This window comes from Dasypus novemcinctus, chromosome 5 (genome assembly GCF_030445035.2).
Source record: "Dasypus novemcinctus isolate mDasNov1 chromosome 5, mDasNov1.1.hap2, whole genome shotgun sequence".
In the NCBI taxonomy this organism is placed as follows: domain Eukaryota; kingdom Metazoa; phylum Chordata; class Mammalia; order Cingulata; family Dasypodidae; genus Dasypus; species Dasypus novemcinctus.
This window is the reverse complement of record NC_080677.1, coordinates 12,463,271-12,484,567: the sequence shown is the minus strand read 5'-3', so window position 1 is coordinate 12,484,567 and position 21,297 is coordinate 12,463,271. Positions and strand designations below refer to the sequence as shown.

Below are 21,297 nucleotides of genomic sequence, written 5' to 3'. Positions count from 1 at the left end.
TTCTCTTCAGCACTTTATATATATGGCATGATACTGCCTTCTTACCCCACTGTTTCTGAATCATGTCATCTGCAAATGAATGCAGATTCTTTTTTTCCCAAGTTTTCAGCTTTTTCTTTCTACTCTTAGTGTTACACTAAGTCCACCATCATATCTATATATAATGGAAGGGATGAGAGAAGACATCCTTTACTTGGTGTCTATTTAAGTTGATTCTTCCTGCATTCATTTTGCAATATTACATAAAGGGGAGCAGAGGTGGCTCAAGCCAGCAGGGGCCTCCCTCCCATATGAAAGGTCCCAGGTATGGTTCCTGATGACTCCTAAAAAGAAGACAAGCACACAATAAATGGACACAGAGAGCAGAGAGCAAGCACAATGAGGAAGAAATAAATATTTAATAAATAAAAACATTATATAAAATATGAAGTCTGGTGTTGAGAACATATATACTTCTAGTAGCCTCAATTTTAGTAGGAAAACATTCAGCAGTCTTTTTAAATTATGCTTGAAATTTCTTAAGAAGTTTCCATACATGCATGCTCTGGATCAAAATTTTTCCAATATTAATGTCTAGGACTAGATTTCCACAAATTGGTCCCTGAGAATGGCACTATACATGGGTCTTATAGATTTTGAAATCTATTACATGTTTATTAAAAAAAAAAAAAAAGACTTGATTCTTGCACTGGGCCACTAGTGAGGGGCAATGGGAACTATCTGGGCCTTTGCTTCACTCAGTGAACTGGTAAATAGAAGACACACTCACCCATTGATGAATATTCTAGGACATCCAAGATGGGGGAGTAGGGAACAGCAGGCTTCCCTCCTCCAGAACCTGCAGAAGGCAGGCAGGCTTGTGGGACATAGGGGAAGCCACAGGGCCAGGGTGGTGATTGGAGACGGTGGCTGGAGAAGGGTGCCCAGCTGGGCACAGGGAGAGTGGTGAACTATGGAACAATCAGGCTGGCATCAAAGTGCCCAGCCAAGTACTGAAGGAGAGGGGAGTTGCAGGGCAAGCTGGCCAGGGACTAGGTGCACAGACAGTGGGTGAGCAGATGGCTGTGGGGTGACCAGGGCAGTACTGAGTAGGGCAGCAAGCTGTGGGGTGGTTAGGCCAGTAGGGGAGTGCCCAGCAATGGGCTGAATGGCTGGCAGGCATGGGTAGCCAAGGGAGAAGGCAGATGCACAATCCAGCCAATGGCCAGTTGCCTACTCAGACCCCAGGCAAGAGCAGCTGTGGGGTGATGAGGGCAGTGTAGGGGTGCCTGGACTGGCATGAGAAGGGTAGGAACCTAGCCAGAAAACAGAATCTTGAGGGAAGCCTGTTCTTTTTCCTTCTCCCTTTCCTCACCTGGGTACCTGTGGTGAGACAAGCCACGGGGTGATTGTTGGTGGGCACAGGCAGCCAATGAGAAGAAACCAAACCAAGAAATCAAACACCAGTGGCCTGAGAGCCCGATTGTTTTATCTTTCTTTCCTTTTCTCCCTTTTTTTACCCATGTAGCTGCAGAGAGGTGAGCTGCGGGGTGATTCCTGGGAATTGGCACTCACCAAGAAGGAAACTAGCTGGCTGCTGGGGGTCTGGGAGGGAGGCCCAGTTGTTTTTCTCCCTTTCCCCATTCTGATACCTGAGAAGAGGCAGGACATGGAGTGACTTACAGGCCTGGGTGGTCAAAGAGAGTAGCCTTTCTGAGGTGGCCTGAGGGAGGCTCTGTTGGTTTTTTTCCCTTTTTGCTCTCTCCTACCCTCCCTCATCTGGATACTCACAGAAAGAGAGGACATGGGCTGACTGATTAGAGGGCAGGGGCAGCCAATAGGGAGGAGCCTAGCTGGAAGACTGTAACCTGAGAGGGAGGCACTCCTTTTTTATGCATTCTTTTTTCTCATTTCCTCTTCCTTTTCATCTTTTCCTGTTTTCTTGACTTTCTTTTTCTTTCCTTTTTCCAAGTTTTTAAAATACATTTTTGCACATTTTTCTTTATTTTTATTTATACATGTTTTACTCTCTCTCTTTATTCTTTTTTGTCTGTAATTCTAAAGACTTAGAATAAGAGGAAGCAAGTGTCAAAGACCCTTAACACAAAGCCAAACAAATATCAAACCCTAAGCAAGAGAGAGAATAAACTCATCAAGATAAACAAATGTCTATGGCCCAAATGAACAATCTAAAAAACAGAAGGAAACCCAGAATGAGGAACAACTAACCAACAGATGCCCAAACAAATATCCTAAATCAATTCAATGAGATGAGGGAAGATATAAAGGATATTAAAAGACACTGGAGGAACATACAGAAGAAACTGTAAGTATACATAAAAAATAAAAGATCTTTTGGTAATGAAAAGCATAATGGAAGAAATTAAAAATACACAAGAATAACACAATAGCAGATTTGGACAGGCAGAGGAATGAATTAGTGAAGTGGAAGATACCACATCCAAAGTCACACAATAAAAAAGATAGGCAAGAAAAGGGAAAAAATCAGCAGGGACTCAGAGAATTGAATAATGGCACAAAACACATGAACATATACATTATGGGTATCCCAGAGGGAAAAGAGAAGGGAAAGAAAGGCGGGAGAAGGAGTATTTGAGGATACAATGGCTGAAAATTTCCCAATTCTTATGAGGGACATGGATCTACAGGTTCAGGAAGCACAATCACAATGTACTCCAAATAGAATAAATCCTACCAGACCTACTCTAAGACACATACTTATCAGATAGTCAAATGACAAATACAAAAAGAAAATCATGAAAGCAGCAAGAAAAATGAGACGCATCACATATAAGTGTTGCTTGACCCCCTCTCGATATAGAGGAGGAGTGGACATAACCATCCCAGGGTCCACAGGGTGGAGGAATAGAGTATGGATTAGAGTGGACTTACTGATATTCTATTCTGGAACTATTGTGATTAGTAATGGAAGAAAATGTAGCATTAATGTGGAGAAAGTGGCCATGGTAGCTGCTGAGGGTAGTGAGAGGGAAGAAGAGATATGATGGGGCATTTTCAGGACTTGGAGTTGTCCTGGGTGGTACTGCAGAGACAGTTGCTGGGCATTGTAGGTCATGCTATGGCCCACTGGGTGGACTGGGGGAGAGTGTAAACTACAACGTAAACCACTATCCATGTGGTGCAGCAGTACTCCAAAATGTATTTACCAAATGCAATGAATGTGCCACAATGATAAAAGAGGTTGTTGATGTGGGAGGAGTGGGGTGAAGGGGGTGGGGGCTATATGGTGACTTCATATTTTTTTAATGTAACATTAAAATAAATAAACAAACAAATAAATAATTTTTTAAAGTGTTGCTTGATAAGATTATGTGATTTCTCATCTGAAACCAAGGAGGTAAGAAAGCAGTGTATGACATAAAGTACTAAAAGAAAAAAAACTGCCAGCCAAGAACTCTATATCCAGCAAAACTACTCTTCAAAAATAAGGGACATAAAAATATTCACAAATAAACAGAAATTTAGAGAATTTGTCAACAAGAGCCCTGCACTTCAGGAAATACTAAAGAGCGTTCTGCAAGTTGAAAGGAAAAGACAAGAGAGAGAGGTTTGGAGGAGAGTGCAGAAAGGAAGAATACTAGTAAAGGTAATTAAAAGGGTAAAAAAAAGAGAAACAAAAATAAAATATAAGGCATATAAACCTAAAAAATAGCTGAAGTACTATATTTACAGTAATAACATTGAATGAGAATGGATTAAACTCCTAATTAAGAGACAAAGATGGACAGAATGGATTTTTAAAGGACACATCTATATGTAGTCTAGAAGAGATTCACCTTAGACCCAAGACACAAATAGGTTGCAAGTAAAAGGCTGGAAAATGATTTTCCATGCAAACAGTCACTAAAAAGGGGCTGGTGTAGCTATATTAATATCAGACAAAATAGACTTTAAATGAAAAACTGTTGCAAGAGACAAAGAAGGAGCTCTAAAAAATGAAAGTGGCAATTTACCAAGAAGAAATAACAATCAACATTTATGCATGTAACCAGAGTGTCCAAAAATACATGAGGCAAACAATAGTAAAACAAAGGAGAGAAAAAGATGCCTCTATGATGATAGTGGGGGGCTTCAATATACCACTCTCAGAAATAGACAGAACATCTAAACACAGGATCAATAAAGAAAAAAACAATCTTGAATAATATATTAGAGGAACTAGACTAATGGATGCATACATTGAACCTCCAAGACAGCAGGATATATGTTCATCTCAAGTGCTCACGGATCATTCTCCAGGATAGACCACATGTTATGTCATAAACCAAGTTTCAATGATTTTAGAAAGACTGAAATTATATAAAATACTATCTCTGAACACAATAGAATGAAGCTGAAAATCAAGGTTGGAAAACAAGAAAATTCATAAATACATAAAAGTTAAAACACATTCTTAAGCAATCAGTGGATCAATAAGGAAACTGCATGAGAAATCAGTGAAAATCTAGAACCTAATGAAAATGAGAACAATATATCATAATTAATGGGATGTAATGAATGCAATACTGAGAGGGAAATTTATAGCCATACATACCAACATTAGAAGAAGAGAGAGATAAACAAAAAGACCTACCTGTGCATCTGGAGAAATAAGAAAAAGAACAGCAAAGTAATCTCAAAATAGAAGGAAAGAAACAACAAAAATTAGAGTAGAACTAAGTTAAATTGAGAGTGAAAAACAAAAGAGAGAAATAACAAAATGACAAGTGGTTTTTAGAGAAGATTAATAAAATTGACAAACCTTTATCTAGACTAACAAAGAAAAAAAGAGATGATCCAAAAAATAAAATCAGAAATGACAGGGGACACCACCACTAACCCCACAGAAATAAATAGTATCATAAGAGGAAATGATGAAAATCTGTATGCCAACAAGTAGGACAACTTACATGAAATAGGTAAATTTCTAGAAACACATGAGCAACCTATACTGACAAAAAAAGAAACAGAAGCCCTCAATCGATCAATCACAAGTAACAAGATTGAATCAATCATCAAAAACCTCCCAACCAAGAGAAGCCCAAGACTAATGGTGAATTCTACCTCCCAACCAAGAGAAGCCCAAGAATTCATAGGTGAATTCTACCAGTAATTCTGAAAAGAATTAAAATCCTGCTCAAACTCCTCCAAAAAATTGAAGAGGAAGAAACATTACCTCATTCTATGATGCCGACATTTACCCTAATACAAAACCACATAAAGTTGCTACGAGATAAAAATTACAGACCAATCTCTCTAATGAACTTAGATGCAAAATTCCTCACCAAAATACTTGCAAATAGAATCCAACAACACAAAATCAAAGGAATTATACACCAATATGAAATGGATTTTATCCCATGTATATAAGGATGTTTCAACCTAAGAGATTTCAAAGTGAATCAGGTTATTCTAGAAGTTACGCTTATGCAGGTCTCAAACAGATTTCACTAACTGCCAAAATAAACAAAGCCTCAAATAAGAGTGCTCCCAAGGGCTCTAAGGATGTCTGGACACCAGAGGGAAGACACATAGCTGCATGATATCAACACCCCTTCAGTGCGACCTATCTGAGAATATATGATAATCCATTTCCCCAATATAACAGAGTTATACCCATTTATAATTCCCCACCTCATGATTCTTCTATAACTTTCATTTGAACCTATAATTCTAAAAACACCTGTTAAATATATCTCAGAGAATTAAATCTTTGGATTGTTTATATGCCAGTTAAGCCCTGAGTCCCAGCAGAGCAGCAGCCAACTCTTATTCTCCAGTTCTTTGAGCTTGCCCTGGACAACAACAAAATGATGAACTACTGTCACACACACAAAAAAAACAAGGTGTATATACAACTGCAACCAAAACAATTCCTTCCATCTGCCCTATAATATCTAAGTCTCCTCTCAGCCTAAAGTAGAGCAGGTATCATCCCAAATTCCTCAAGAACTAGGAATGAAAAAACATAATGGTGGAGTATAACCATGGGCCAAAGTAGATTTTATTGTTATTGTAGTTATTTTGTGTTAATAGAAGAACTGGTAACATTATAAAAAGAGCAGTTGCCAGGGATCCAGAAGGGAGGGGTAAGGGTAACTCCATGGAATGCAGAGCATATTTGGGACTATGAGATTTCTAACATGGCAGACACATGACATTATGCATTTTTCATGGCCTATGGAACTGTAGAGCAAAAAGTCTGAAGTATAATGTTAATTACAGACTTGGTTGGTAACAATGCTTCAATATTCATTCATCAATTGCAAAAAATGTTCCACTAAACTAAGATGCTAATAATGGAGGAAGCTATGAGCGTAGTACATATATATGTATATTGGAAAAAATATTTGGGAAAAAGTATATTTTTACAAAAACACAAAATAAAATTGCATCAAAGTTTATATAAGTGTATGGTCCAAAATGTAAACCATAATGTAAACCATTTACCACAGTTTGTAGCTATGTTTCAATATTTGTACATCAGTTGTAACAAATGTACCATCCACATATAAAATGTTATTAATAGGGGAAGGGAGAGAAGGGGGAGGACGTTGGGAATATGGGAGTCCCCTATATTTGATACATGACATTTCTGGAATCTAAAACTTCTTTGAGGACAAAATGAAAAAAAAAAAAAAAGACAATGGGTAATAAATGGAAGAAGATGTCACCATACATATAGGACAACAGATCTTACAGTGATGAAAGGCAAAATGTCAAAAAAAATTTTTTTTAGTATTTTTCATTTTTTATTATCCCAATTTTTTTGTACTTTTAGAATTTTTAAAACTATCATTAGTTCATTTTTTATTAATTGTATTTGGCTATTTCATTGCCTTCATTTTGAAGAAGCTTTGAATCACAGAAGGGTTACAACTGTGGCAGTGAAGGATCACTGATGTGGGGTGTCAGTGATGGGGGACACATGGAAGGAAGCTCACCTGGATATACATATAAAGCATATAAATGTGTTGAAATGCTCATGGGGCATTGTCACAGTGGGTGGAGATTCACAAAATAACCAAAAGAATATCAAATTCCCATCCCAGGGAACTCTGCCACATTCTCTAATGGATGAGCAAGAATGCCCCAACTACAGGGGCACTGACTAGTGAAGGATGGTCCATTGACAGGCCCTTGATATTGATGACTGTGCACATGAGCCTTCACTCTCAAAACTGAAACTTAGCCTAGTATTATAGGGTGCCTAAGAATTGCCTCTTGGGACCCTCCTTGTTCACCAATTGCAATGAATGTATCCAAGTAATGAAGGATGTTGTCAATGTACGAAAATTTGGGAGGTGTGGGGAGTGGGGTATATGAAAATCCCCTATATTTTTTATGTGACATTTGTATAATCTAAGTATCTTGAAATGAAATGAAAATTAAAAAAAAAATTCTAGTCACAGAGATAAATTAATGTTTCCTCGAAGATCAGAAACAAAATTTATTTGTTCTTATCCTTCACATACTTAATAACTGACCCAAGTCATCACTGACTCATTAGAAGCAACCATAGAATCATATTAAATTAGGCTACGCTTCCAAATCAGACTTCACACATTCTATCCCAAACCTTAGCATTTACACAACTGACCTTCACAACTCAACCCTCAGATACACAATCATTTTCTCTAACTCCTCAAACCCTATCCCTTGCAAGAGTCACAATCGCTGATCCCCACAAATGTCCCAGTCTCATAATAAACGGTTCCCCAAGATTTTTTATTGAATACATTGTCTAGCATGAATTTTCTGGAGCTCCCCCAAGGGGTTTCATCCTCTTAGTAAAGACTTTCCCCTTTTATTTCATATTTTTATTATTCTTAAAGTTTTGCACACCAAGGCTTGTATTTGGATAAATGATAGTGCATAGTGACTACAGACCTAGTGTTTCAATCCAGTAGAGTTCCCTCATTTTACTTAAAGGATAAATTATAAACTAAGGCACACCCACATTGAGTAGAGAGAATTTCTCTCACATGGGATTTCTCTGGTTTGCTTATCAGAGTGGTGAATGAGTTTCTTCACTTCCATTACATTATATTTTGAGTACTCTCATGTGGTATATCATCAGACTATGTACTAGCTGCCTTGCTACATAGATGAGCTTCATATGGATTCTCTCCAGGATGAATTAAAGATTAAATAGGTAGTGTAGCAGTTTAATATAATTGGTGAATTCCAAAAAGAAATATTGGATTATGCTTATAATCTGATCTGTACCTGGGCATGACTGAGTTATGATTAGGGCGTGAGGACACCAAGGGGTGGGGACTCAGAGATAAAGGCATGGCAAAGAACAGATTTTCTGATGTTGGAGTTTTGATGTTGCAGTTTGATGCTGAAGACTTAAGCTGGAGCCCCAGGAAGTTAGCACGCAGAGGAAAGAGAATCCAGTCCCAGGAAGGAAGGAACCTTGAACCCAGAGAAAAGCAAGCCCCAGGAAAGTAGGAAACCAGGAAGCCTGAACCCTGGCAGACGTCGACAGCCATCTTGTTCCAAATAGACTTTGGTGAGGGAAGTAACTTATGCTTTATGGCCTGGTATCTGTAAACTCCTACCCCAAATAAATACCCTTTATGAAAATCAACCAATTTCTGGTATTTTGTATCAGTACCCCTTTGGCTAATATAGGCAGTATGAATGATAAAGGAGATGCACACTGATTATGAATCTAGTGTTTCTGTAGTATAGGACTTCTTCGGTGAGCTTAAAGTTTAATCTATGGCTAAAGATGCTTCCATATAAATACTTAAATTGTGAGTTCTCTCATTTCATTAAATGCCAGAATATTGACTGTGGCTTTCCCACAAAGATGACATTCACAGAGTTTCCCTTCATTTTGAATACTCTCATACTATCTATGTTTAGAAAAATTAGGGTTTTCCTGTATAGATATTCTTACAGTTTCTCTCCAGTGTGAGCTCTCTCATGTTTTCTAAGATTAGAAGACTGAATGAAAGCTTTTCCACATTGCTGACATACATAGGGCTTTTCTCCAGTGTGAGTTCTCTCGTGTTTGGTAAGATCAGCATATTGACAGAAGGCTTTCCCACATAGATGACACTGATGGGATCTCTCTCGAGTGTGACTTCTCTCATGTCGTCTAAGATTAGAACACCGATTGAAGGCTTTCCCACATAGATGACACTTATATGGTTTCTCTCCAGTGTGAATTCTTTCATGGTTTCTAAGAGTACCATAATCACTGAAGGCTTTCCCACATATATGACATTGATGGGGTTTCTCTTCAGTGTGGATTCTCTCATGTTTTCTAAGATTAGAAGACTGAATGAAGGCTTTTCCACATTGCTGACATACATAGGGCTTTTCTCCAGTGTGAGTTCTCTCATGTTTGGTAAGATCAGCATATTGACTGAAGGCTTTCCCACATAGATGACACTGATGGGATCTCTCTCGAGTGTGACTTCTCTCATGTCGTCTAAAATTATAATATTGACTGAATGTTTTCCCACACAGATGGCATCCATAGAGTTTCTCTTCAATGTGAGTTCCATTATACTGCCTAAGGACAGAGCTTTTAATAAAAGCTTTAGCACTTTGATGGCATTCATATGGTTTACTTCTAGTGTGAATTTGTTTATGTACACTAAAAGATGACAGGTCACTGGGGAAATTTTCAAGTTGTTTGTTGAAATATGGTTGTTCTGTCATGTGAGTTAATGCATCTTCAGTCACTGAGGATCTTTGAGTGGAATCTTCTTGCCAATATTTACATTTAAAGGAATTCTTTTGAGGGTGAGAGCCCTGCTGTGGGAAAATTAGATGAGAGACTGTAAAACATTTGTTCATATACATGAATTTCTTCATTTACCTATATATGAATTCTAAATTAATCCTTCCATAACAGTCTCCAATTAACATCTTTCTAAGGTTACTCAAATATATATGCTATTCTCCTTCACACACAGAAATTTTCTCTGCTGTTGCATCCCAACTATAGCACTGTCTGATCTATTTTCATGGTATTTCAAAGATCACGTATATGAAGGGTATTTATGCAATTATCCCTTTATAGGAACTCAGTTTAGAGTTTTGGGTTCAGGTTAATTTTCCTCTAAATTCAAATTATCACAGAGTTTTGCTGGATTAGTATTTAATCCCAACATTAATTACAGTTAGGCGACTCTACTGAATTCCTAAATTATTCCATCCTCAGGTATCTATTTGGATGGCTAGGTTCACATCCATGAAACTTACCAATGACAGGATATTAGATGCGTCTTTCCGGAAGACAGATTGCATAAATATCATTGGCTGTTTATCAAAGGTGTTTTCTCTACCTGTCAAAGTTGAAAAAAAAAAAAAAAACCACAATAAATTTTTAAAATAGCATTATGGGAATGAAAAAGGTTGGAAAGTCCTAAATAGCCTTGTCAATATGTTTCAAACACTGACACTTAGCTGGGAAAGAAAAATCAAATTAATGAATACTCTAGGCAGAAGAAAATATTATAAGACATTACAATCAGGAAAGCTTTTCAAGATTGAAATATGAGAAGTATGAAAAGAAATTGAGAAGTCTGGGAGGTAAACAGAGGGAAAACCCTCCAAGCATAAGACCAGGACAAGGTTCATTATGTGAAAGTTTAATTCTGATAGCAAATGAATACTGCTTTCCCCAAATCAAAGATATATGAAAAAAGTTTGAGAAATACATAGAATTAAATAGGACAATGACAAATATGTAGAAAACTTTCCCAGTATCTTCCCTACATTTCAGAAAGTATAGCTCATCTAAGGAAACCAGAAGTTCCTATTTCCAAGTACCTTTTACTAACTGACCATGCCCCTCTTCTACTGGAGCACAGGCTCTAAGAGCTCACCTGGACTCTGGTTTTGGTGAAATTCTATTCCTTCTCCCCACAGTTCCTCTCCTTGTGCTAACTGGGAAAGCACATCTGATTTGCAGACCTGATAGCCTGTTTGTAGGAAAAAAAAGATACCTGGATTTTGAATTAAATATTGATAACAAGGTACTATCATCATACCATGGCAGACTACCAAAGAAGAAAAGGTAAGCACTGAAGGTCAGTGAGGGAAAAGTACTTTCAACACATGGAACATGAACTATTTTCACCAACAATGGGGTAACTATTAAACTTCTGCCAAATACAGTGAGACCTCTAGTTATTGCTGCTCATGTTCAAGATCAAGGAGAGAATCATATATACTCTAAATAAGGAGTAATTTTATCTTTCCACAGTTGATAATTATTTCCAAAAATAATCCAATAAATATAAACTCCACCAGAACAACCAAACTCTATGTTAAAAGAGATATACCTGATATTTTTACTATTGCGGTCTGAAGGCTCCACATACTCCTGAGAGCAGAATAATTATATCAAAAAATTTAGTCACTTTGGATATTCTCTTTAGTTATCCATCCAAAAATTATTCACTGCATTCCCAGAACTGCCATGAGTGATATGAATTTTAAGAAAAAATAGAAGCTGTGGTCAAGAAGATTACATTCTATTGGGTTCAAAATGTAGATGAGGTGGCAGACTTGGCCCAGTGGTTAGGGCATCTGCCTACCACATGGGAGGTCTGCGGTTCAAACCCTGGGCCTCCTTGACCTGTGTGGAGCTGGCCCATGCGCAGCACTGATGCGTGCAAGGAGTGCCCTGCCACGCAGGGGTGTCCCCGCGTAGAGGAGCCCCAAGCGCAAGGAGTGCGCCCCCTAAGGAGAGCCACCCAGCATGAAAGAAAGTGCAGCCTGCCCAGGAATGACGCTGCACACACGGAGAGCTGACACAACAAGATGACACAACAAAAAGAAACACAGATTCCCGTGCCGCTGACAACAACAGAAGTGGACAAAGATGCAGCAAATAGACACAGAGAACAGACAACCGGGGTGGGGGGGAAAGGGAAGAGAAATAAAATAATAAATAAATCTTTTTAAAAAATGTAGATGAAAATAAAAGATAAAGAAACAAATTTCTTATACCAAATACCATTGGACTGTACACTTTGGATGAATTATATGTTTTATTAATATGTATCAATAAAACTGATTTTAGGGAAACGGACTTTGGCCCAGTGGTTAGGGCGTCCGTCTACCATATGGGAGGTCCGCGGTTCAAACCCCGGGCCTCCTTGACCTGTGTGGAGCTGGCCATGCGCAGCGCTGATGCGCGAAAGGAGTGCCGTGCCACGCAAGGGTGTCCCCCGCGTGGGGGAGCCCCCACGCGCAAGGAGTGCGCCCGTGAGGAAAGCTGCCCAGCGTGAAAAGAAAGTGCAGCCTGCCCAGGAATGGCGCCGCCCACACTTCCTGTGCCGCTGACGACAACAGAAGCGGACAAAGAAACAAAAGCAGACAAAGAAACAAGACGCAGCAAATAGACACCAAGAACAGACAACCAGGGGAGGGGGGGAAATTAAATAATAAATAAATAAATCTTTAAAAAAAAAAACTGATTTTAAAAAAAAGAAAAATTTCATTTAGGCCATTGTATGTGCTATAGATATAAAATAATATAAATGTTTTAAAGTATAAAATATAAAAATACAATATAAAAAGTATAAAAAGATTATACAACAAAATGGAGAAACTGATCTAGATAGTTGAATAAATATATGATATATGATAGATATATAGGTAGATAGTAGTCAGATTGTTTGATAGATATTGATGATAAGATTAATTTTGAGAGACTCACCCACTGAGACCAGATTATTGATATTCTCCAGCAATACTTCTCTGAATAGCTTTCTCTGGGATGTGTCTAGCAGGGCCCACTCTTCCTGGGTGAAGTCTACAGCTACATCCTTTAAAGTCACAAACTCCTAAACATCACAGAAATTTGGGTCACACTGGGTTATCCATACCCACTTCCTCAGTGAGACGCTTAAAAAATAGAACTGAGGACCCAGACAGTATATATATATAAAGCTCAAAATGTGTTTAGAGTTCCAGTCAGACCATTCTCAGTCCTGAACTGCCATCTACTTTTTAGATGCACACGCAAATATACACTCTGAATACATAAAAGTCCATTGTAAAGGAATACTATGTGACATGTGGTGTGATATATACCTGGAAATTTCTTAAGAAACTTTTCATTGGTACTTTACAAAGCTTATTATAAAACTTGCACACAAGCATTCATAACTAAAATACACTTTTGCACCCATTTCAAGTAAATTTCCAGACTTACCGTAAAGCAAGCAATCCAAAAGTTATTTTTCAACAAGGACTATGGTTAGGTTATTCCCTAGCTGGATGACCTCATTTTCTCTCATTTAGAAAATCATAAAATAGTATGTTATGCATTATGCATTTTGACGGATCGAGTGAGGTAGTGTGTAAAGTACTTTCTATGTAAATTCAATCTACAGGTCTACTATTCATAAAAATGGTAGAGAACATTGAAGAAATATACAAAATTCTGCAGAACTGAACAAGTTTCATACAAAACTCAAGATCAGTGCGTGCTTTCTCTCTTACCTCTAGGTATCTCAGGTTTGCATTATAATGTTTATGTACAGATGATTCAGGATCACAGGCCAAGGACCCTGAGACTACTGTACTGAACGATGGCCCTAGTCTGACCACTCATGTAGTGGGAGATATCCCATTCTCAAATTTTGGGGGGACATACAGACACCAGTTACCATTGCCCTTCATATCTTCATCTCATCTGTGTGTTCAAGAGTAAAACAAGACTCTTCATTGCTTCTGGTCTCTCCAATTATACACACATTTTCACAAGATCATAAATTTTATTCTACCTATTATACTCCTCCTAAATGCACAGCTAAAACTGAAGAAACAATACATCTTATACATTACATCCACTTATAAATTTGAATAAATATGATTTACAAAAATTAAATTGGGTAATTGGGAACACCTATCCTAAGGAGAATTTCATTTTTTTAAATTTTTTCAAAATAAGCAAATACATTCTATCAAAAGTTTAAATAAAATATGGATTAGAGTGGACTTACTGGTATTCTACTATAGAACTATTTTGACTCTAGCAATGAAAGAAATTGTATCATTGATGTGGAGACAGTGGCCACGGGAGTTGCTGAGGGCAGGGAGAAGGAAGAAGAGATGTGATGTGGGGGCATTTTCAGGACTTGGAGTTGTCCTGAATGATACTGCATGGACAGATGCAAGATATTATATATACTGCCATAACCCACTGAAGGTTATGGGGCAGAGTGTAAACTATAATCTATGCGGTGTAGCAGTGCTCCAAAATATATTTACCAAATGCAATGAATGTGCCACAATGATGAAAGAGGTTGTTGATGTGGAAGGAGTGTGGTGGGGTGGGAGGTGGGGTATATGGGAACCTCTTATGTTTTTAAATTAACATTTTTTGTGATCTATGTATCTTTTATTAAAAAAAGACAAAAATTTAAAATTAAAAAAAAAAAGTGTCCTAAAAAAAAAATTTAAGAAATTTCAAATTGGGGAAAATAAGTGATTTCTCATTTTCTTTTACTGCCTAAACTCCCCTTGTACTACTCTCAACAATGTACAGCTCTACACACCAGCACCTGTAACACAGGATTGACTGTAAGCATCGAGTGAAACCTCAACCTTCCTATTAACTGTAGACTCCTTTCCTATTCAAATCTATCACCTATGTTCACCACATGCTTAAGGCAATTTCAGGCATTAACATGATCCATAAGTGCATAATTTCTTAAATTAGGTCAAGGGTTGGATGAGATAAAGAAAACCTAGAGAATACAGTCTTAATGGAAACCAGGAGAAACAGTTGTGATTTTGGTATAAAATTACTTATTGATGAGTCCCTAATTTACCGTGACTATTGAGTCCTGGATAAACTTAACTGAAGCTCACATCCATGAATATCTCCTGAATGCACTTAGAATTTCCATGCCAATAGGAGGAACTTGATCATTTGCTAGCAACAGATGTGTAATTTCAGTTAAAGAAGAATTCCCTACTCACCTGTGGTTGCATTGCCAATAGGTCAGATGACAATTGTCTTCCTCTGGATTTTCACTCACAACCAGACAAGCAGTAGGTGAACAAAGCTGGGAATGGAGAAAGAAACCTTCAGGTTCAAGTTTGGCCATAATTTCCCAACACAACTGTCATGAATCCCAAATCCGTCACCTGGTAGTTACAGCAGCACAATCAACAAGATCATGAGGTGTGCTCCAACAAAGAGTATAATTTTAAAATTAGGCTAACAGAAGGTATTTACAAAATAAATGAGGACTCTTCTTCCTGCTTAAAACTCTCTCCCTTACTCACCGGAAACCAAATAAACTGAAATTGTAAGGAATCAAAGGCTTAAGGAGGAGGCTTTCACCACCCTCTGGAATTCAGACCTTCTCTCAAAAAAGCACCATTTTGATGGTGAACTCTCTTTATTTGCAGTTAATAACCTCATCAACCTATAATCCAAAAGACATACCTTGATTAACTCAGATGACAGTCAAGATAAATCTAAGCCAGGCATGCCTTCTTTAACACAATCATTTACCTTGAGTTAGGTAAATCATGTAGATGCAATTAAGGAAAAGATTGTGTCATTCAATTCCTTCTAAAAGTCTCAAAATCAACCTCTTGTCTTTTCCAGGAGGCCTCAGTTTTATGGATTTGGGCTGTGCTGAGCAGTACTCAAAATCATCTACAACAAGAAGATTCCTACTAATCATTATTTCTAAGAGGACTTGAATCTACCAATATTCTCTCAGGATGTAGGCATCAGTATGATTCTATATAAGTAGAAACATTTGGCCTGAAAAAAAAATTCAAGGAAAATATTTTCATTGTTCTAGAGTATGTTTATTTTACTACCAAATAAGGAAAAGACCATCCACTATAGGTTTCTTCATGTCAGATCTAGCTGAAGTTTTAAGAACTGTAAAACCCTATAAGATTCAAAATATTAGAGGTCCCAGAATAAATGATCTAATTTTATTATTGATTTTCCAATTAATAAACCATCTTTTAAAAATAGTTAAAATTAGAAAAGACTTCATACATTTCTTGAGATATAGATTTATATCAATATAGATATAAATTATTTCTTTAGCAAAATCAAACAATGCATTTTAACTTTAGGTACATTTGTTTCTAATAAATATTGAATCTTTTTTTCATTTTTAATTCATACTTCTGAAATTATGGGAGCTGGAAAATGTACTTACTAAAATTTTTTTCACTTAAGCAGCTCTGAAATTCCAATGCTCTAATTGAGCTGGTTTTCTGTTAATCTAATTTTAAAATTGTACTCTGTGCACTAAGTTCCCTAAAGGATATTAATCAGACCTCAGTTCTGCTTACAGGAGCAAGATAACATCTCAAAGCAACACCAGACAGAACGGTTTCAGGAGCACCTTATGACCCAGGAAATCTGTAGCTTTCCTCCGAGGGAAGAAAAAGCTTGAAATTCTTGAGCAGTCAGCTGAGAAAGGAGTCATTAAGACCTTGCATATGCACTATCTAAACAAGTTTATTAGCCGCTGAAACTCAGGTCAAGTTTAATGTGCTTGAGATGATGCAGGACTGAGAACTGAACATACTTTCTTCACAAGACTCGGAAGCATCACTTATTTCTCGTTTTTGTTTTTTTTTTTTTTTTTTAAGCCTGTTTTTCTTCACAACTACCCCCTTTTCTTTCGTGCCTATATAAACCTGTGCTCTCATTCTCACTCTGAACTGTTTTGGGGAAGATTCCCTCAGTTCCTTGCCTGTGCACTCACGATAGATCATCTTCCACTGAGAGACATGTTTCTCCTTTGTGGCACCAAAGCACAATAAGCAGTGCTTACAGTAACAATTATAAAACTTGCAGTCTTTATTACTTTAGAGCAAATATTTTAGGTAATCAGTTACTCCATTTTAATGGTTTTATTTTATAGTCCTATGTATTTTCAGCCTAGTTACCCTACAATATACTTGACATGTGATAATCTCTTTTTTTCACAAATATGTTTATGTAGGAGGTAAACTCTGAGTTAGACCTATCCAAGGGGTATGAAGTCATACTAGCAAAGAAACCAGGGTCTGGCCCTTTAAATTCCTTGAATTTAACGGAAAACATTCAAGGTCATTTTGTGTACATAATTCAGATATATTGCATATTGGAGATGGAAAATCTCTCAGAAAAGCCAAGATTTCATATGAAGAATTGCTCCAGTTTTCTTACTGAGTCACTGGGTGACAGGCAAGTTCATTCAATCAGGTTTGGATTATGAAAGAAAAGCAAGATATTCAAAAGATGTCCACCTAAGGTATTGATGAGAAAACTCTAAGAATCTCAGTGTAAGTTTTACCTTCCAATCTGGAACTTGGGTGTGAGATTTGGACTAGAAAGTTTAAGAGCTATAAATGTAAAGATGATAAATGAGGGCAAAGGAATGGAAGATAATGCCTAGAGAGAAAGGTGGAAGAAACGGAATGGCTGGAACTGAGTTCTGAGAAGTTCCATCATTAACAGTTTCAGAACTCATTTGCAAATATGTAGGAAGTGTGGCCAGAAAAATCCAAGAGCTGTTGTGACATAGGAGACCAGGTCAGAGACGGGTTCTAGAAGGAAGAAATCAGGGAATTTTGTTAAATCTTGTAGGATGAAGAGGCATCAGTGGATTCATTGAGATGGAGGTAACCAGCCTCTCAACATAGTGTATTTAAGTGAAGAAGATGTAAACCATATCACAGTGCATTAAGGAGTGAGCAGGAGGTAAGGATAAACCCATTAATTGTTGCTTTTTGAAAATTGTTGGCCTCAATTAGCAAGAGAGCTGAAGTAACAGGAAAAGTAAAAAGTCACATACTAATAAAATTTAATTACTTTAAGATACTATTTTGATAGAAACAATGTATAGAAATTGATAATACTTATAAAATGGGTAAGGAGATAATGTCAGCTCACATCTCATTGTGTGGAGAACTCCCAAAATAAGAGCAGACATTGGGGTAAACTCACTTCTGAGGCAAGTTCCACAGACAGACAAGCAACACTTTGCTCTTCTCCCGAAGTTGTGAACTGATAAGTTTCTTTTTCTGTGAAAATTCAACCTCTATTGTATTTCCTTTGTATTGGGAAAATATTTAATAAATATAATGCATGATACATTCCAGGGAACAAACCCTGATTTTGCAAAGACACTGAACCTATTTAGGGTTTCATTTTTGGGGTACATCCTGTTTACCTTGCCTGAATTTATAAGATAATGAAAAAGTTAAAATCCTTAATTAAAATGTTGGAAAACAAAGAGATAAAGCTATTGGAAATGATAACTTGAAAGGCTGATTAGTTAATTCAATAAATATTTTCCAGCTCATTCTCTGGAACAGGAAATACTCAGTATTTATGAGATATGACAGAGAATCAGATATGCTAGATTGAAATGGACAAAGACCCAGAATTCCCTGGAGGAAAGATAAGATTGAAAATAAATGGACATCAAGGACTTGAACAGATATTTGTACATGAAATGTTCAGAGCGACAATATTCACAATCCCCAAAGACTGAAGCAATCCAAGTGTCCATCAAACAATGAATGGACACATAAAATATGATGTGTATATTTATATGTATATACCGTGAAATACTATTCAGCTATAAAAAGGAATGAAGTCCTGATGCATGCAAGAACATGGACTAACTTTGAGGACATTATGTTGTGTGAAATAAGCCAGACAAAAAAGGAAAAATACAATATGATCTCACTGATATTAACCAATTGCAATAAGCAAATTCATAGAGTTGGAATCTAGAATACAGGTTACCAGGGCATAGATTGAGGGTAGAAAATTAGGAGTGCATGCTTAATTTGTACAGAATTTCTGTCTAAATTGATTGTACAGGTTTGGAAATGGATGGTAGTGATAGCAGCACATTATTGTCAGTGTAATTAACAGCACTGAATTATGTTTGTGAAACTGATTGAAAGGGGAAGTTTTGGGTCATGGATGTTAATAGAATGAAAGTTAGAAGCTAAAATATCAGACTGTATAACACAGTGAAGCCTGTTGTGAATGATGGACTATGGTTAATAGTACAAGTATAAGAATGTTCTTTCATGAATTATAACAAATGTACAACAATCATACAAGGTGTTAATAATAGGGGAGTATGAGGGGAAACCATACCTAATGTACTATATTAATGGCACTATTTTAATATTTTTTCTTTTTTTAGATAAATTATTTTTATTATTTCCATTAAAAATGGTTTTGTATTTTTTCTTATTTTTATTTATTTTCTTTCAATTGTAACAAATGTACCAACAATGTGTCAACCATAGGGAAGTATATGGGAATGCTGTGTTTTTTACACGATTTTTCTGCAAAACTACACCTTCTCTAATTAAAATATTAAAATGAAGGGATGATGACGATAGTAAGCTGGGGTAAAACCATCTCACTGTAGCCGACTGAGAGGGGAGCAGACATCTTCCTCCCTGCCAGCTGTTTCAAGGGAAAAGGGAGGGGAGGTCTGGATTCTTTTCTTTACTGAATTCAGCCAACAGAGCCCGCTATGAATCTCCCATCTGGAGCTGTCTGCTGGCCCGTCTAGAAACTGCATGGACAAAAACCTCTCGCACGCTGTATGCAACGCGTGGGAGAAAATCTGCACCCCATTAGTGAGTCCTTGGTCCAATTTTGAAAACTTAAGCTGGACAATTTTTTTTTTTTTAAAGATTTATTTTTATTTATTTAATTTCCCTCCCCTCCCCCGGTTGTCTGTTTTCTGTGTCTTTTTGCTGCGTCTTGTTTCTTTGTCCGCTTCTGTTGTCGTCAGCGGCACGGGAAGTGTGGGCGGCGCCATTCCTCGGCAGGCTGCTCCCTCCTTCGCGCTGGGCGGCTCTCCTTACGGGTGCCTGTGGGGCTTCTTGCGCGTGGGGCTCCCCTACATGGGGGACACCCCTGCATGGCAGGGCACTCCTTGCGCGCATCAGCACTGCACGTGGGCCAGCTCCACACGGGTCAGGAGGCCCGGGGTTTGAACCGCGGACCTCCCATGTGGTAGACGGACGCCCTAACCACTGGGCCAAAGTCCGTTTCCCCTTTTTTTTTTTTTTTAAAGATTTATTTATTTAATTTCCCCCCCTCCCCTGGTTATCTGTTCTTGGTGTCTATTTGCTGAATCTTGTTTCTTTGTCCGCTTCTGTTGTCGTCAGCGGCACGGGAAGTGTGGGCAGCGCCATTCCTGGGCAGGCTGCTCGTTCTTTTCACGCTGGGCGGCTTTCCTCACGGGCGCACTCCTTGCGCATGGGGCTCCCCCACGCGGGGGACACCCCTGCGTGGCAGGGCACTCCTGCGCGCATCAGCACTGCGCATGGGCCAGCTCCACATGGGTCAAGGAGGCCCGGGGTTTGAACCGCAGACCTCCCATATGGTAGTCGGACGCCCTAACCACTGGGCCAAAGTCCGTTTCCCTAAGCTGGACAATTTTAATGACTGAGAATAAGTTGAGCCAAATATCAAAGAAGAGCTGTAGAAAAAAAACAATAGGCAAGAGAGAGAAATTAGCCATCAGAGTAAATATACCACATTCAGATGTCAAGACATCAGCAAAAAATTACAAGCCATAGTAGGAAATGGGAAGAGATGGCCCAGACAGAAGAACGAACCAAATATCCTAAAGAGATACAGGATTTAATACAATTAATCAGTGATAATCACACAACTCTCCTAACACTTCAAAGAATTTAAAGAAAATATGACTAAAGAAATAAAGGATATTAAGAAGACACTGGGAGATCATAAAGAACAATTTGAAAGCCTGCAAAGAAAAGTAACAGAGCTTATGGGAATGAAAGACACAATGGATGAGATAAAATGTACATGTAAGCGTAGCTTTGAATTGCTTGAAGACAAAATTAGTAAATTTGAGGATAGAACATCTGAACTGCAAAAGACAGGAGAACAGAAAGAAAATGGAAAAAATGAAATGGAGTTTCAGGGAATTGACTGAAAATGAAAAACACATAAACATTTGTATTATTGGTGTCCCAGAAGGAGAAGAGAATGGAAAAGGGGCAGAAAGAATATTTGAGGAAATAATGACTAAGAACTTCCCAACCCTTATGAAGGACATAAATATCAATATCCAAGAAGGACAACATACCCCAAACAGAATAAATCTGAATAGATCTACCCCAAGACATCTACTATTCAGAATGACAAATGTCAGAGATAAAGAAAGGATTCTAAAAGCAGCAAAAGCAAAGCATCACATACAAGAGAAACTCAGTAAGATTAAGTGCCAACCTCTCATCAGAAACCATGGAGGAGAGAAGAAAGTGGTATGATGT

At 37.8% G+C, this 21,297-nt stretch overlaps 1 protein-coding gene across 4 annotated transcripts in view; it reads right to left on the bottom strand.

Moving 5' to 3' along the window:
- Positions 1–379: 379 nt before the first annotated feature.
- Positions 380–21,297, bottom strand: part of LOC101444383 (zinc finger protein 596-like) — a 59,396-nt gene continuing 38,478 nt past the window's right edge. For 2 of the 4 annotated variants that reach the window (XM_004456670.4, XM_058296718.2), the window contains 5 exons: positions 14,968–15,053; positions 12,695–12,821; positions 10,854–10,949; positions 10,228–10,310; positions 380–9,777 (listed from right to left, as the gene is read on the bottom strand). In XM_004456670.4, coding sequence (XP_004456727.2) covers positions 8,908–9,777; positions 10,228–10,310; positions 10,854–10,949; positions 12,695–12,821; positions 14,968–14,979 — 1,188 coding nt within the window. In that variant the 5' untranslated portion in view covers positions 14,980–15,053 and the 3' untranslated portion in view covers positions 380–8,907. The remainder of the gene's footprint in view (positions 9,778–10,227; positions 10,311–10,853; positions 10,950–12,694; positions 12,822–14,967; positions 15,054–21,297) is intronic. The other 2 variants (XM_004456672.4, XM_058296720.2) reach the window with 1 other exon arrangement.